Source organism: Camponotus vicinus, unplaced genomic scaffold (genome assembly GCF_025532165.1).
Source record: "Camponotus vicinus isolate PSW18456_S1 unplaced genomic scaffold, iyCamVici1.0 SCAF_7, whole genome shotgun sequence".
Lineage (NCBI taxonomy): Eukaryota > Metazoa > Arthropoda > Insecta > Hymenoptera > Formicidae > Camponotus > Camponotus vicinus.
This window is the reverse complement of record NW_028141979.1, coordinates 16,073,272-16,092,478: the sequence shown is the minus strand read 5'-3', so window position 1 is coordinate 16,092,478 and position 19,207 is coordinate 16,073,272. Positions and strand designations below refer to the sequence as shown.

The window sequence follows — 19,207 nt, the reverse complement described above, 5'->3', positions numbered from 1 at the left end:
TACATTGTTTGTGCGGAGTTATAACAGGGTTCAAAGTGTACATACTCTGACCAAGATCTTGTGTGCAAAACACGAAGATAAATACAATCCAGAAAAAGATAAAATACAAACCGACATACTAATAGAGCAAAGTATTATGTCTATGTAATAGCAGAAAAAAAACGGCGAAGGATAGGATTCAATTCGAACGCATTACTGCAAAAATAGCACTCGTACTGTAGGATGTTGTGCTCATTGCAATGATAATATGGTATTAGGATATGCTCGATGTCCAAATAAGCCCATAACGCTACCAGTGTATAGCATATATATTTATTACGTTTGACATCTCCGCTGAGCCGATTTTTTATTGAATCTGATTTTCTAACCCTCATACATTCTACACGCAGACAAGCTTAGGAGCTAACATATTTGTTTTCTTAATGTTTTCGGTATGCCCTATACATATAAATATATAAATCATCAGTACAAATATATAAATCATCAGTATTCATTCAATTCGGGACACGGTTCTTTTAAGAAACTAATAAAAACAATAAAATAAAACATCCTGTTATTTTTATTTCTCTAAATAATGATTCATACTTCACTCTTTTAATTACTCATAATATAATAATTAATTTATCTTGAAATCTCTTGTAGAAAAAAAATTTATAGAAATTTTTATGGAAAATTTCATTGTATCAAAGGATAAGTATTCTTTTTCTTTTTAATAATATACATAATAATTATTTTACTTTATAATAAAATAAAATTTAATTTAACACATCAGTAAACAGTATTTCTTAATTAAAACAATTTCTCATTTATCCAATTTTATAACAAATGCTTCTCCGGGTGGGACAATAAGTTCTTTGAAGTACACATCTCGACTTAGTCTGTAAGCTGGTCCTACCACAACATGGCCACCATAATAGAGAAATGATAAGTCCTTCATGCGCGTCTCGTTGCCAAAATTTGCGACAAATACATAGGAATTTCTTCGTGGATACCATCGCTCAATCACGATCATTTCATCTTCAACATATCTAAATAAAATTACATCAAGTTAAACTATACATATTTTTGTCAGCAATATACATCAATGTGAAACAAGCTAAGAAATCTGCAATCTGAGAAAAATATAAAATCTACACAATTAAAATAACGAAAATATTATATCTAGTCACATACAAAGCATATATCAGTAAACACTATTATATTAATATTACATAAAAACAACGTAAATGCAAACGGAATGTTACAAATAATATATGTGAATATTACCGGTATGTTACTTATTAATTGTATAATTTCCTATAAATGTATAATTTCCTTATAAATGTAATATGTATGTTATATCATTGTTATATCATAGTTATATTCTATATAAAAAAAATTGGTATAAAAGGTATCATATAAAAATTTGGTATAAAGGTATCATAAAATATTGATCATACAGAATATTGATAATATTGATAATATTGATAAATAAATAAAATAAATTATTTATGATTAATTTATAAAATTCAGAATTTAATTATATAGAAATTTCGATTTTTTTACTTAATATACAGTATATAATAATAATTTTAAATAATTGTAAATAATCTGTTTAATATTTCAAATTTTGGTTAGTATTATATTCAAAATTAAACTGATAAAAAAAGATATATTTTAGGTAATATATTAGTATCTGTGCTTTGTAAACTTTATATCCATTTGATAAAAATTTGGATAATTTATGTAAGTCTGATTTTGCCGTGTAGCAGCAAGCGTAGAAATACACACATATAACATACAATTATATTGCAATAATATTCTGTTACATTACTGTTATAATATTGCAAAATAATGATATATTACAGTTTTATATCATATATTATATATAACTTGCATATATTACTTGTTACTTGTTATATTATTATTTGTTATACTTGTTATATTATTGCAAAAAACAGTGTTTACTGGATATGATACATTACTCAAGTGAATTAAATTGTTATCGTACACTCTAGTCATTATAGATTATATTAACTTAAGAAAAATTTCCAGTTTGAAAATTCATGTTAACAAAAAACTTTACCTAATATCACAATTCCCCTTAATTTGACCTTCTCTTAACACTGATTTAACATAAATTGGTGTAGTTTCCGCTCTTAATCTTGTCATTTCTTTAATAGTGCCTGTCAAACTAGTTTCCATAGGTTTTCCAGCTTCTGGCAACCAGGTAATGATTCCTGAGAATGAAAAACTGCTACCAGGACTATCCTTCTTTTCCCAATACATAGGAACTAAATTATGCACGTGCACCAAATCTTTGTGATCCTGACATTCACAATCTTCGATTCCTATCTAAGTAAATAAAGGACATAATACAATTATTTTTTCTTATAATGATTTCTTCCTATTAAATCCCTTAAAAATTATATCTATTGAAATATCAAATTGCATCTTGTACTTGTAATTATATATCTGTATTTTTTAGATAATATACAATAATATACAATTTTCAATTGGCAATGCTGCTAGAAATGTAAATATAAAATAAAAAACAAAACAAAATATTAATATGAACGTAGATTTTTCTAGTTTTTAATATACACATAGATTTAAATTGTCTAAATTTTAAATCACTTCAATCACGATTCATACCTCATCTCCATAAAATATACTAGGTGTTCCAGGTAGCATCATGCTAAGAAGAGAAGCTGCCACGCTAGCATTCTTGACATTTATAGTAGAAGCTACTCTACTAGTGTCTACACCGCCTACAGACCAATGTATCCATGGATAAGCAGGTTTGTCGAAGACTATACCCTTCGTGACTTGTTCTATTTGTGTCTTGATATCTTTTGTACTATTCGTTAAATGAAGAGTCACATCAAGTAAATTTATCCTGGATAGGATGGAATTCCTTGCAACTATGGAAGTAGCGCTCTTTAGGACTTTCATATGACAAATAAAAATGTTGTTCGGATATAGAAGAGACTTCCAAAATATGAGACTGCTCACGAATGTGTCTTCATTAACATAATGTTCCAATCCCTGTAGATAGAAACCGTTCACTCCTTTCAACTGCCAAAATTTGATAGCCTCACTAATGGGATCTTTTTGTTGATTTGAATGATTCGATGAGAATATTTCTCTTCTCGCCTTTTTTAAAGGTGATATGGATGATAAGACATCACGAATAGTTTCGACTGATGAAGACAGTATTGATAGTTCGCGAATTCGATTATTCGCGGCATCTCGCCTATCTCGAATCCATTCAGTGCCATTTACTTTCGCTATAGGCGTCGCTTGATTGCTCAAGCTCTTTACAAACGGATATAAAGGTAAGTCCAAAACTATACTCATGTTTCGCTTTTGAATCTCGCGCACAAGAGCAGAAAAATCTTCTAGTGTTCCCAGGTTTTCATTCACGTCTGTTATATTACTGATTTCTGAGTAATATTCTGGATAATGTGACGCTGGAAATATCGAATTCAATCGAATAGTTCGCACTCCAAGTTCTCTTAAATAATCTAGCCGCATAATTATTCCACGCAAATCGCCGATTCCATTAGCTCCTTTGGTTCTGAATGACGCAGAGTCCTGAAAGGACGCCGGGAATATCTCATAGAAAGTGCTGCCTTGCCACCATTCCACCGGAGGATCACATCTATAATATAAATAGTTAAAAATAGTGATTTTTTTATCATATTAGATTTGCATTATATTAATAATTTTATTATATTATTTTTTATTTCACCAAACGTATTAATTGAAAAAATAAAATATTTTTTTCTGATATATTAGTCCGTGTATTTATTTTGTACCTACTTAAATATAATCACATATATTTTTAAAATTGTCTAAACAGGTGAATTAATTAAACCATACAGGTTCTTAAATCTCATCTATAAGTTTATCTACATTAAAACCTCCATAAGAGTAAACCGCGAAAGAGTACATTGCATTTCTTCCACGCGTTAAAACACACAGAGACAAGAGACATCACGTACCAATCGATTTCAACAAAACTCGTTAACAATAGATTTTTATGTCAAGTAATATTGGGTAAGAGATAAGATGCGTTTCTCAAGCATTTACAAGATAATCAAAACTAAAAAATCCCAAACACTTATGAATAAATGAGCAAAAAAGTTTGATCGAAGAATGTTGGCAGCGTGTTAGATTCGTAGCGTCAATGTTGCTAGTTTAAGTCTCGATAAGTAAACTTCTATTTTTAAAATACAATTTTTTTACAGTAAAATATAACTATTACACGAAATAAATATACATCACATGGATTAATACCTCGGACACCGCGCAAAAAAAGCTAAAAGATGTCGAAAAGATGTCTTTTTTTAAGTTGTCTTTTCGACAAAGCGAAAAGATGTCTATAATAGATTTTTCGCTTTACCGAAAAAACGAAAAAGATATCTTTGCATCATCTTTTTATGGTAAAGCAAAAAGATGACTAAAAATGTCTTTTTGATTAAACAAAAAGTTTGCTTATCGCTATATGCGACGAGTTGTGGATTATTTATCTCATATTTAAATTTTAATCGTGAGAACTATATATAAAACTTGCAAAATGCGGCTGATAAGGTTATAATTATTTCTATTAGTTTAATTTCTCATGTAATCTCCATATACAAGAAATTTAAATAGTTAACTGATTTTTGGAGAATAGGTAAGATCGATTTTTACTTATTCAGATGGAGATTGTATGAACATGTGAAAGTATGAAATTACAATCTACCCATAATACGTAATATTATTTGTAATACTCAATTTTATTATACTTAAATGTATATTAATAAACATTAATATAACAATATTTTTTTGGATTCTAACCCTTAATATAATTAGAACTACTAAAAAATGTCTTAAATTAATTATTTTTTAGTCGTCAGCCTATAAGATGATTTTTAAGACATATACCATCTATTAGTCATCTTTTCAACGACAATCAGCCAAATTTGATCTAACAGATTTTGCCAAGTGCCTGCTACAAATTATTGTTAGCAAAAAGACTACAGATTGTATGCAAAACCTGCTATATCAGATAATAATAGCATAATGTTAGCAGAAATGTTATAAAAGACATAATTTGATAGCAGGACACTAGCCAGAAATCGAGCAGGATTGGTACAGAATTATCATAACAGATTGGCAGCAGAAATCAAGCAGCATCTGCGCAATGCAATTTATAACTGCAATTTATAAATAATATAACTGTAATTCATGAAAAATAATTTAAAATATTTAGATAATGTAGTTTATATACTAAGTATTTAGTATGTAATCTGTATATCATATGTTTTGTTTAAATACATACATTCAATTACTTTTTTAAATAATAGTGCTGGTTTAAATAATAATAATAGAATTTGTTTTTTTTTTCTAAACTTATTTTATTTTTCAGCTTATATTCAAAAACACCACAGGTGACAATATCTTATAAACAATTATTGAAAAATCTTATTTTATTACACATTATCGAATTTGTCAAAAAATATCTTACAAAATTGTAATAAAATAGATACTATTCTATTTAAAAAAATAAAAATGTCATAACATTAAAAAAAAAATTAATTTAAAAAACTTTTGTTTTATTTATTAATTCATATAAATCTTTTTAAATAAAATAACTTTGATTTGTAGTATATTTTTATAACTCTATTATATTTAATAAACAAAATTGAATATATATACTTAAATCAAGTACATTGTAGATTTTAAAATATATAATATATCGATACATACTTCTTAGGCATTGTAGCAATTATGCCAACAACAAGGGCAGTGCATCCAATCAATATCGACATCAGTGTCCAGTAGCATGTCTTCCGTATCAGCGACCAATTCCATTTCATAAAGTGATAGTCTTTGGGCGGCTTCGGCACCACCAATTGAATCCCAACGAGCGGTGGCTTACCACCGTTGTCCTGGTTGTAAAACTAAACAGTTACAGCATGAGTACATATGGCGATGTTAGCAAGCAGCAAGCGATGAATTAGTATACACATCCATGAAACCATTGGAGAAATCAGAATCCTCTTGCCCGTTTATCGGATTCATTCCAATTACAATGCGAGACAGCAGAGCATATAAAATCGAAAAAGGCAAAAGAGAGGGCGGATCTGCAAACATATCTGTATCTGTTCTAAGCGAGTGACGATGCGATGATAAAGTCAATCCTAAGGTGACCAGAAATCCCAATTCTTTATGTTTTTTTATGAAAAATCTTCAGGATCTTTGTAGATCCTCTTCTTTAAATTTTTATCGTAATTTTTTTTATATTTACATTTCGTAATTTAGAAATTAAGTATATGTACATATATCTTTTATATATATTCATTTATATTATATATTTATTAAAATTTTCAATTTTATTGTTCTAGACTATATACACTCGCAATAATAATTACTATGTTACACTTTCCTGATTTGTAATAATAATTTATTTAAAATAAATATTAACATAACAAGAATTAATGTGTACTTTTATCTATAACGCGTATGATTTAATTGCTTAGTTTTACATGGTCACCCTAGTCATATTTTATTTATATTGAGATTATATGCATATAAGCAACTGAAATGACAAATCGATATTCAAGATAACAACTTAATTGGATGTGAAGAAACATATTGCAATTGTAGCTGTGTAAATGCAATCACAATACGGTATCGTTCACGAGTGATACACTTGATAAAGTATTCCTCATCTGTGCCAGGCGAATGTAATAGATGTAATGCATGAAAGAACATTGATATACTTTTCGCTTCTGTGAATAACAGAGACGAAATTCATGAATCTTGCAATAATAAACATTCAATATGTTAAGCACAACAGGCATATATACATATACATAGAATAAAATAGTGTTGTTACAATCCACAAGTGAATAATTCTATAAAAAATATGTCGAAAATGCAAAGTATAATTTTTTTATTTAATTGTATTTTTTTATTTATTTTTAATTTACTTCTAGAAGTTAAAACATTAATAATATAAATATTTTTCTAATTTATTTATTAAAAATAAGAAAATTGAGATAGAACTGTCTAGATAATAATATATTTTTCAATCATTTTTATTACTCCTTATGTAAAATCAACATTCTCTTGTCTAGATAACACAAGTCTGCAAAATTTTAAGTTTGATTAGTTAAAAAAGCAGAATAGGTGAATCTGATAGATTTTTTGATGCTGAAAACGAATCTAGCTGCAGAATTTCTCCAGCACATCAGATTTTTGAGTAATGTGTGGTTAAATAGTCCAAATGGCTATTTTGGCAACCATGAATTTATTATGAGGGAACCTAATTTTTTGAACATTTCTACCAATGGCATCGTATAGTATTAATCTTCACCTTCAAATCCATTTTCGATTGCTGCCACACGATTTTTTTTCGCTGAGTTATACAAGTCATAAGATTGATCATGTATAGTGGTATAGTGGTGCATAGTCCAATAAGCCATTCCAATTCAATCGTGTTACCTCTTTGTCTTACCACGAATCAAAATTTGGATAAAAACATAAATTTTTGTACGTCGCATGCCATTTTGTTAAATTAAAAGTGGCGAATCCAATATGGCGGACAAAATCACAATAAAAAAGTTTAAAATTTAGAAAAATTTATCAAAATATGTAACAACTGTATTAGATATATTTTTACAAGACTTTTTTTAGACAACCGAATCTGACATATGTAAGCCTTTTCAAAGGACCTCGTATATTTTATATGAAAAAAGTGGCTTCGGTCAAATTGGTTGAAATTGAAATATGTTGTAGTTTAGGTGGTGCTGATCAAAAGTCTCCTGAGGCAAAAAGTCCAAAAATCAAAAGTATAAGAGATACGATGATTTGAAGTGGGTGGTATTGAAGTTTAAGAAACGTCTATTTTTGAATACATAGATTAAATTAATATATAAATGTTTGAAAAAAAAATACTTATATATAATGTGTGTCACTCTTCTACAATATTTAATGATTCTAAACTCTTTTTGCCATGCGTGTCTGTTACACAGAAATCAGGTACAGCGCGCGCACACATACGCATGCACGCATATACATATAACAGAAAGGATTTGGAATCATTAAATATTGTAAAAGAGTGACACACATTATATATAAATATATTTTTTCAAACATTTATGTATTAATTTAATCTATATATTCAAAAACAGACGTTTTTTAAACTTCAATACTACCCACTTCAAATCATCGTATCTTTTATACTTTTGATTTTTGGACTTTTTGTCTCAGGAAACTTTTGATCAGCACCACCTAAACTACAACATATTTCAATTTCAGCCAATTTGACCGAAGCCACTTTTTTCATATAAAATGTACGGGGTCCTTTTAAGAGATATGGTAGATCTGCCATATTGATGCCTATGTATAAATTTTCTTTAACGTAAATTTTTTTATAACTTCATACTTGCATCTCAGCAAAAAAAAATCGTGCAGCGGCATTCAAAAATTGATTTGAAAAGTGAAGATTAGTACTATGCAATGCCATTGGCAGAAATATTTCAAAAAATTAGGTTCTTTCATAATAAATTCATGAAATTTGCCAAAATTGTCATTTTTGGACTATTTAATTATAAGTTACTTGGAAACCTGATGTGCTGAGGAAATTCTGTGGCCAGATTCGTTTTTAGTGTCAACAAATCTATCAGATTCACCTACTCTACTATTTTAACTAACTGACTCGCAGGCCTGTGTAATCTTTTCTTTACAAATTTTTTTATCTATAGACCGAAAAATCTATGAAAAATACCAAATCCTATTTTTGTAATACTTACTAAAGCTTGAGCATCCGGTGCAAGATGTTGATAGGCAGTATTTAATTGTGTTAACAATTGTGCGCAAACGGGTTCGTTTGTATCACTACTGCTACCGCTGCTAGTGGATTCCACCATGGGATCACGTGAACTCGGTTCTAAAATATTCGATATAACACTTAGTAAAAATAATTAATTGTTTAATTAGACTTTAAAAATAATATTAGACTATACTAATAATTAGAGACTATAAAAATATTTCTACATAATATAAATTGATAGTACAAATTTTTTAAAGAAATTTGTCGTTTTGCCAAAAAAGTGATCAAAATATAATTTAACATTTAATTACATATATGTATAATACAAATGGAGAGATATCTTATTTTATTACACACGTACGTACGCACGCTCTCTCTCTCTCTCTCTCTCTCTCTCTCTCTCTCTCTCTCTCTCTCTCTTTCTAGTTTTAATTATTAAATGGTTAAATAGATAGGGAGAGTGATAAAAAGTTGTTCAAGTCTTAGCTGCATGGGCGGAGATTAACCATGAGTGTTATCTAGCCGGGATATGCAGTTTGGTGAGCGTACGAAGTATTTTTTTCTTCTCGGGACGGAACATTGAAATCTCGACAGGTAGACATTAAAGGTGACAAAAGTGCTGACGTGTGGAAGGTGGACATATAGGTGAATGATCGGCCACGCTGATATTAGCGATTTTGGTCGGTATGGACGATGAATATGTTGAATATCGATGCTCGGCATGTAAGAAGGCAATAAAAAGTCAAGTAGTGACGTGTAAAAAATGTGTTAAACTTTTTTACCATCCGGGATGTGTAAGTAAACATAAAATTTATGATAAAAACTATGAATATGTGCCATGCCAAGGCCCGTTTGAGAAATTTATGATTGAAAGTGATAAGGAAGCAGACATGAAGAAGACAACATCATCATCGGGAAGCTTCAGAGATAGACTGGGTTCAACAGGATCTGCGGGATCGATTACAACATCAGGCGGAAGACAGGCAAAACGACAAGTATGAGTGGATCTTCGAGTATTGAAGTAAAAATAGATTGGATTGTAAGAACAGTGAAAGAAATGGAAAATGAAGTAGCATGCAAGAAAGAAGTTAAGATGCTGATTAAGGAAGTAGTACAAGAAGAATTGGGAAATATTAAACGAGAGTGGATGGAAGATTTTAGAAGAAAGATACAAGGAGGCGCTAACGCTCCCCTTGAAAGAACACAAAGAAGCTATAGTGAAGCAATGAAAGAGAAGAAAAATGAAAATATTATAATTATTAAACCTAAGATGCAACAGGAAAGTGAAGCTACAAAAAAAATGGTAAAAGAAAAAGTAGATATCAAGAACATGGCTGTGGGAATAACAAAGTTAAGAAAAGGAAGCAAAGAAACAGTTATTCTGGGTTGTGAGACAGAAGAGGAGATGGAAAAATTAAAGACTACGGTACAAGCCAAGTTGGGTGAGAATTTCAAGGTTACGGAGTCACCGCAAATAAAACCGAAGATATAGATTGTCAATATTAGTGAAGAGGAAATAAAATTAAATGATGATAATTTAATAGATACAATTAAAAAGCAAAATAAAATGGCGGCGAATGAAGGATTTCAAATGAGAATTGTGAAGAGAATAATTAAAGAGAAGAAAAATGATGATAGTAAATCCCGAAAAAGAGGAAAGGAAGGAGGTTCTGTAATAATTGAAACAGATAAAAAAACATATGAATTACTATTGAGTAAAGGAAAACTAAGTGTAGGATGGAATAAGTGCCCTGTGTTTAATCATATTAGTGTTAAAAGATGTTTTAAATGCTGGGGTTATTTTTATATTGCGAAAAATTGTACTCGAGATGAAACTTGCCACAAATGTGCCGGGAAACATAAAGCATTTGAATGCAGGGAAACCAAGAAGAGATGCGTAAACTGTATGTTTAAAATTCAAGCATACAACTTGGAGATAAGTGATGAACACGATGCGCTTGATCCGCAATGTCCAACATTCAGGAGGGCGATACAGGAAGAGAAGAGGAGAGCCGGCTGGGAGGATACAAAATAGCAATCACAGAAGAAAGAATTAATATTATATACAAATGCGCAAAGTCTATTAGCACATAAAGATGAGATACAACATCAGATTATGAAGAGATTGAATCCTGCAATTGTAGCATTATCTGAAACGAGATTGACTGCTGAAATTGAAGATAGTGAGGTGAATGTTCCAGGTTATAGTATAGAGTCTAGATATGAAACAGTATATTAATAAACCGACGAGAGTCACAAAGAATAGTCAAACAATTATTGATCTACTTTTTGCTAATAATAAAGTGCAATTACAGGTAATTCATGAACCTAAAATAACAGATCATGCGTGGCTAAAAATCGTTTTATATTTAAATAAAATTAAAAGTAAGTATAGAGAATTTAATGCCAGAGACTATAGTAAATTTAGTATAGATGAATTTAGTAGTCTAGTGGAAAACAGAATGGGGGAAGGTCAAGATTTGGAAGTAAATAGGAGAGCGAAAAAATTTGTTGATAGCATAGTAGAGGCACTGGACATTATAGCACCTAAGAAAAAGTTTAGAATTCCAAAAGTTTGGGAAGGGAAACAATGGTTTTCAGATGATATAAGAGAAGCAGCAAATAAAAGGGATGAAGCGTATAATAAGGCAGTGTACGACAATATGGAACAGAATTGGTTGCAATTTAAAACTGAAAGAAATGCGGTAGTTAAATTAATCAGGGAAAAGAAGAAGGAATACTATGAAGATATGATAGATGGTAATAAAGAAAACCCTACGAAAATGTGGAAAACTTTGAAAGAATTAATTAGAGGTGAATCAAGGGGTACAAAAGATATAGATAATATAGATTTTGAGATAATAGACGACATTAACGAATGTAATATAGCTGATAAATTCAACATATATTACGTACAAAGTATTAGTAACATAGTGAAATCTATAAATATTGATAAGTCTAGAGATACGGGTAGAAGAATTGTTTATATTATTGAAAATACAGGAATTTTGTACAAAACTGTGAGATGATTAATGTAGAGGATTTAGAGGAAATTGTTATGAGATTACCAAAAAAGAAAGGGACGGAAGAAGGAATAACTAGCGATGTATTAAAGTCAACGTTTAATGTAATAAAAGAAGAGTTTGTTGAAGTAATAAATAATTCTTTGAGGGAAGGTTGCTGTCCAGAGAGTTGGAAAACATCAACGATAATACCGATTCCAAAAATAGAAAAAGCTAAAAAAGCAAGTGAATATAGACCTATTAATATGCTACCAATATATAAGAAAGTGTTAGAATTAGTGGTAAAGAAGCAAATTGAAATGTATCTGGAATCTAATAGTATTATAACAGAACATCAATCAGGTTTTAGAAAACAGTATTCGTGAAACGGCAATTCACTGTTGTTGACGAATGAAAATTAATAGTTAGCGAAGGAAAAATGGTTGGAGTAATATTTATGGATCTTAAGCGAGCTTTCGACACAATAGATAGAGAAAGATTAATAGAAAAATTATATCAATATGGAATTAATGGTTTTAGAATGGTTAAAATCATACTTAAATAATAGAACGCAGCAGGTTCGTTTCAACGATAAATGGTCTAAATTAATTGCTGAATATGGAGTGCCGGAGGATCTGTACTAGGACCTTTGTTATTTATTGTATATATTAATGATATAATTAAAATTTGCCCTGAAAGATGTAGTATAAAAATGTTTGCGGATGATACATTAATATATGTAGCTGGTGAAAGTAGTGAGCAGTTAGAGTCAGAAATGAATATGGCATTTAATATGGTAGAAAAATGGATGAATATAAATAAATTGAAAATGAATGCAGGAAAAACGAAATATATGATAGTTAGGAGTGTAAGAAAGGAATTGAAAGGAAATATTGTATTGAAATGCTTGGACAGAACTGAGATAGAACGAGTAGAAATAATGAAATACCTAGGAATAATTATTGATGATAAACTTCGATTTAAAAATCATTGTGACTATATGTTAAAAAAGATAGGAAAGAAGACGAGTTTTTTAAATAGAATAGGAAATTGTATATCGGCATATACTAGATGTATTGTATATAAGGCAATCATAGCACCTCACTTCGAATATTGTGCAACGTTGTTAATGGATATGGAAGAAACACAGCTGGATAAATTGCAAGTAGCGCAAAATCGGGCAATGAGGGTTATATTACAGTGTGATAGGTATACCAAAGTGGAACATATGCTGCAAGCGTTGCAGTTCATGTCCGTAAGACAGAGGCTATATTATAATGTATGTTTATTTATTTTTAAGATTGTAAGGAATTTGCTGACAGAGCAGCTACGAAATAGACTAGAAATAGTAGGAAGTGTAAGTAAAAGACAAACGCGACAGGCCGGAGATATTGCAATACAATTTCGCAGAACAAGAAGTGCGCAAAAGAGTATGTTTTATGAAGGAGTGAAATTATATAATGATTTACCAGGCGAAATGAAACATTGTGATAGGATCGAACCATTTAAACGAATGTTAAAGGAATATATATTATTTAATGTTATTTAATGTAATTTAAAATTGTATACTACAAATAGCTGAGAAAGCTAATAAAGGTCAATCTCTCTCTCTCTCTCTCTCTCTCTCTCTCTCTCTCTCTCTCTCTCTCTCTCTCTCTCTCTCTCTCTCTCTCTCTCTCTCTCTCTCTCTCTCTCTCTCTCTCTCTCTCTCTCTCTCTCTCTCTCTCTCTCCCCCCTCTCTCTCCCTCTCCCTCCATCCCTCCCTCCATCCCCTCCCCCCTCTCTCAATAATCAATATAAATTTCTAATTTAATTAATTATCACATTATGAGTAATATATATATTTTATATGTGTATATATATATATAATATTCTATAGAACATTAGTATTGAAAATTAAATGATCCTCTATATTTTAGTAGAAAATTATCAAAATAACTATCTCACACATTTTTCTTTCCTACTCTCAATTATTTTTATATAAATATTTACATTTTCTTGTATTTTTTTGTAAGACTAAATTTTAGATAGGTCTGCTTAAATGCAATAATCTTAAAGTAAAAGAAAAATGCAAAATATTTTATATGAAATAGATGAAAAGTAGGATATTATATTCTCTTGAGTTAAACAACTGTAACATTGAGCGCGTCAAGCTTGAATGGCGCATGTAGTGCCGTCAGAATTAATCATCGCTTAAATTGAAATTGAATCCTATCAAAGCACTTTACTAAACAAGCATCGACATTATATAACAGCAATTATATAAATTCTTCAGTTGATAAATGTATTTGCTATTTAATAAATATACTTAAAGAAAAAAAAGTTTCGCTGACAGAAAGGCATGAATGTGTATACAATATTAATTTTTTTTAGTATATTTTTTAAGAATATATAAAAAAAAACATAGTTGTTTTTAAAAAAAAAATGTAATTTGCAATTAACAATTATATATTTTTTCTTAAAAACAACTGTTTTTTTTTTTACACCAATTGATTCCTCTCATTATTTTGCATATAAAAGTATTAAGGTAAGATAATCGAAAAATGAATATTTTACTAGATATTTTATGGTTTATGTAAAATTAAGAAATTATTTCAAGCCTCATAACTCGAAAAGTACTCAATAAAGAAATACTTTATTATAGTGTTTTGGAAATCTCTCGAGATAAGTTATAAGAATACACAATAAAAAATAGGAGGTTCCATTTAAAAAATTAACCTTCATGTGACATTTTTGCTTATTACTTAATAATTATTGCGAATTTTGCAAAATGGTAAAGAACTTTTCTTCTTAGTTTGACCCAATCTATCATCACTTTTCGTTTGGTCCCTCACGAATCGGACACCCTGTATAACTTGAAGTATCGAGATGAAAGTTAAACTAATAAGTAGTATAATATATAAAACTCATTCGCACATAGATTGGAATATTTGCGACTTTATCTTGCGAGCGGACATCAAAACAAAACAATCTGATATTCGATGATACTTCGGTAAAAGATTTTACATTTTCATATTAAAGTACAATAATCAAGCTTTAATTTGAATCATTTTAAAAGTCTTTCAAACATCAGGTTTAACAACTATGAATTTTCAAAAATAGTCAAAAATGCTTTTTTGGGGGCTTTAATTCCATTTTTAAACCTCACGTGACAGGACATTTTTATTTGCAGATTCGGATTCAACGCACAAAAAACTGTAAGAAACTACTCTTTTCCAGATTGCAATGCAGACCTGTATTATTTATTTAAAAAGTTATTTATTAACAAAAATTTATTATTTAACAAAAGATTGATTATGCAAATAAAATTATTAAATATGATAATTTTACCCACATGAAGCAAATATTCTATACTAATGTAAAAGTATATAAATATTCTATATTAAATATTCTATATTAAAATTTCTATATTAGTTGCACGCTTGTATATTAATGTTATTGCATGAACGAAGAAAAGACATCTTGAAAAAATCCTAATTTAATATAACTTTACTTTTAATTTAATTATTCAGATAATTTAAATTCTTTTTTACAAAAAATTGTTTCATATTCAATTTTTTAATGTAATATTCATATAAATTATGTTTACTATTAATTTTTCACATTAACAATTTATATTCGAAGTTTACTTGATATTGACTTTTATTTGTGAATAGCTTTGTGATAAATGCACTTTGGAAAAAACCTTTGGAAAACTATTCAGAATAATGCTCATATGGTAGATTGTTCAAATGTATTCATATTAACTTATTTATTTCTTCATATATATATATGTATATTTTAATGTAATGAATATAATTATAGGCATATTAAAAGTAAATATTAAATAAATGTTTATAAAAAACACAGCTAAATATATATAACCCGATAATGAAAAGAAAGAGAATACTCGGGAAAAAATCTATATATAATCAAATATATACAAGTTGTCCGATAATAATCGTATTATATCTCATGTGCAAAAGAGCAAATTAAATTGAACAATAAAGTTCTCCATCATTTTACTATTTTTACAATAATTAAGAGAATTTAATTTAAAAAATGAGAAATATTAATTTAAAAATACCATTTACATGAGTATATGATTACCGCGTGACGGAGAAAGATTTTCTACTGTTACTAGGCATATGATAAAGCGTTGGGAAGAGCGCTCTAACAAATAACAACTACGTATGAGTTGGATGTAACGTTTCTCGCATTTAGTAACAACGTGACAACGAGCTGTTTTTTTTTTCAGTGCGCGCTAATATTCGCATATATACGTAATAAACATATGTTGCCAGTTGAACTCGAGAGAAGGCCGAAAATATCACGATGCAAACGATATTCTCTCTTTGTCTGACTGAAAACTTTGCCATGCTCATGCATCAATTTTCAATTCATCTTGTACCCTACTTTTTTATGTCCACAATGGTATCGTCTGTGCACAACGGCCAATTTCTTTTGTCTCACTTTATCAATTATCTCTCCACTTATGGGGACTAGCAATATATCCTTATTACATATATGTATTCACAGGAAATGGTCGATCTTTTTAATTAATCTTTCTTCTTTAATTCATAATTGTGAAAATCGGAAAATAGTACAGCACTTTTCTACTCATTATCAGTTTAGCCCGCTTTACCTACTCGAGAGATGATACGGTTATTCCTGGACACCCTATATATATGTGTACACACACACACACACACACACAGAGCAGAGAGGGTTTGGAGTCATTAAATACTGCGGGAGTGACGAACTGCGGGGTCCTTATCTCTGCTGTGTAACACACACACACACACACACACACACACACACACACACACACACACACACACACACACACACACGATGTGCAAAATCCGACCGGCAACCTCCACGTGGTGCACATTGGATAACGCTAATGCCGGCGGTATACGTAATTTCATATAAAAAGAAGGTTGGTTTCAAAGTCATGTAACTCGGTCAAAAAAAAATCGTAGGAAAATTTTAAAAAAAGCGTTTCGTAGGCAAAATATTGTAGTTTATGTAATTTAAGGTGAATTTTTCGAGAAAAATTTTTTTAGCGAACTGCAGAGTGTCGAAAATACGTAATTTTAAGGAATAAAACACTGTTCTTTTTCAAAGCACAGAACAAGGAAGATAAAAAATTTGAAAAAACTAACGATAGCGCATTAAAGTTGAAATTTCGAGCTTCAAAATGCTTTTTTTATTTTTTGTCTACGATGATTTTTCGCCGAGTATCGACATCATATCTAAAATGTACTGGTTTATTTTCAAAATCGTATAACTCGGTCAAAAAAAATCGTAGGAAAATTCTAAAAAAGCGTTTTGTTGTAGGCAAAATGTTGTAGTTTATGGAACTTGAGTTGAATTTCTCGAGAAAATTTTTTTTATCAAGTTTCAGCGTGTTAAAAATACATAATTTTAAAGAACTAAACAGTGTGTTCTTTTTCAAAGCGCAAAATAGGGAAGATAAAAAAATTTTTTAAAAACCACCAACTGCGTGTTAAAGATGAAACTTTAAGCTTAAAATGCTTTTTTAATTTTTTGTCTACGATGATTTTTCAACGAGTTTCAGCGGTTTGAAAATAGCCCAATTTTTAGGGTTCAAAAAGTGTTCCCTATTTTTTTTTGAGTAGTATATATATATATATATGTGTATATATATAAAATTTCATTTTAAGTGATATCGAAGTCGATTATCTGGAAAAATATGAAAAATATGAAAAAAAGATTTTAGATAAAATTGGCTCGAAAAAAGATAGGGAAATTATTGATATAATTTGATCTTAAACGTAGATATTAAGGTTATGTGAAGATCAATCTAATTTTTTTTAAATGAATAGGGAACCACCCTAATTTTTTATATAAATCGATTCCTCGCAATATTTGACATATAAAAATAGAACAGTCAAAAATTGAATAGTTTACAAAATATTTTATACTTTATGACTTATACTTTGACTTATACTTTTATACTTTATGATTTCATACTTTATACTTTAATGACATAACTTTACATAAACTATGAAATATTCATTTTTCAATTATCTTTCCTCAATATTTTTATGTATAAAATAATGAGAGGAATCAATTGATATAAAGAAAAAACATAATTGCTCTTAAGAAAAAATATGAATTTGCAACGAGCAGCTACGTATTTTTTATCTTTTCGTTGCCGCGCAATATTCGCTATTGGTACATCTAGAGCACACATCACATGATCTAGTTGCGTGAAACGCAACATTTGTCAATCCTTTTTAATTAATATTTCAATAATTACTGTGAAAATTACAAAATAGAAGGAATTTTCTGTACAGTTTTATTACACTCTATTTGCTCACGAGCGTTGGTCCATTCTTTACCCAATCCAATCTTTACCTCTGTATATACATATATTTGATTACATATAGATGACATATAGATTTTTTCCTCGAATGCTCTCTCTTTATATATACAGGGTGACCCATTTTAACTTAGGCAGCCAAATAACTCGAAAAATAAGCAAGATAGAGAAAAATGTTTTAGACAAAAGTTGTATGGTTTCGAGGGGGCCATAAGATGGTATCATTGGTTTGACCTTGAAGAGTCATTTGAAGGTCACGTGAAGGTCACTTCAATTTTTTTAAATGGAATACCCTATATATTTTTGTACATTCTTGTAGCTTATTTCGAGAGCTTTCCAAAACACTATAATTAAGTACCTTTCCGTTAAGTACTTTTTGAGTTATGATGCTTGAAATAATTTCTTAATTTTACATAAACCGTAAAATATCTTGTAAAATATTCATTTTTCGATTATCTTACCTTAATACTTTTATGTACAAAATAATGAGAGGAATCAATTGGTGTAAAGAAAACACATAGTTGTTTTTAAGAAAAAATATGGAATTGTTAATTGCAAATTACATATTTTTTCTTCGAAACAACTATGTGTTTTCTTTACACCAATTGATTCCTCTCATTATTTTGTACATAAAACTATTAAGGTAAGGTAATCGAAAAATGAATATTTTACAAGATATTTTACGGTTTATGTAAAATTAAGAAATTATTTCAAGCCTCATAACTCAAAAAGTACTTAACGAAAATGTACTTAATTATAGTGTTTTGGAAAGCTCTCGAGATGAGCTACAAGAATGTACAAAAATATATAGGATGTTCCATTTAAAAAAATTGAAGTGACCTTCACGTGACCTTCAAATGACTCTTCAAGGTCAAACCAATGATACCATCTTATGGCCCCCTCGAAACCATACAACTTTTGTCTAAAACATTTTTCTCTATCTTGCTTATTTTTCGAGTTATTTGGCTGCCTAAGTTAAAATGGGTCACCCTGTATATAATTATAAAATATATCAATATATGTTTTATTTCTCTTGTACATCTTATATGATTTTTGTATATGTAAAAA

General features: G+C 29.4%; 1 protein-coding gene across 5 annotated transcripts in view; it reads right to left on the bottom strand.

Annotated features, from left to right (window-relative positions):
- Nucleotides 1–296: 296 nt before the first annotated feature.
- The window catches only part of LOC145974380 (alpha-amylase 3), a 30,381-nt gene continuing 11,470 nt past the window's right edge, over nt 297–19,207 (bottom strand). For 4 of the 5 annotated variants that reach the window (XM_083104183.1, XM_083104182.1, XM_083104185.1 and 1 more), the window contains exons 4-8: nt 8,787–8,923; nt 5,737–5,930; nt 2,635–3,643; nt 2,066–2,334; nt 297–1,028 (exon numbers count right to left, since the gene is read on the bottom strand). In XM_083104183.1, the coding sequence (XP_082960309.1) occupies nt 803–1,028; nt 2,066–2,334; nt 2,635–3,643; nt 5,737–5,930; nt 8,787–8,923 (1,835 nt within the window). In that variant the 3' untranslated portion in view covers nt 297–802. The remainder of the gene's footprint in view (nt 1,029–2,065; nt 2,335–2,634; nt 3,644–5,736; nt 5,931–8,786; nt 8,924–19,207) is intronic. The other variant, XM_083104186.1, reaches the window with a different exon arrangement.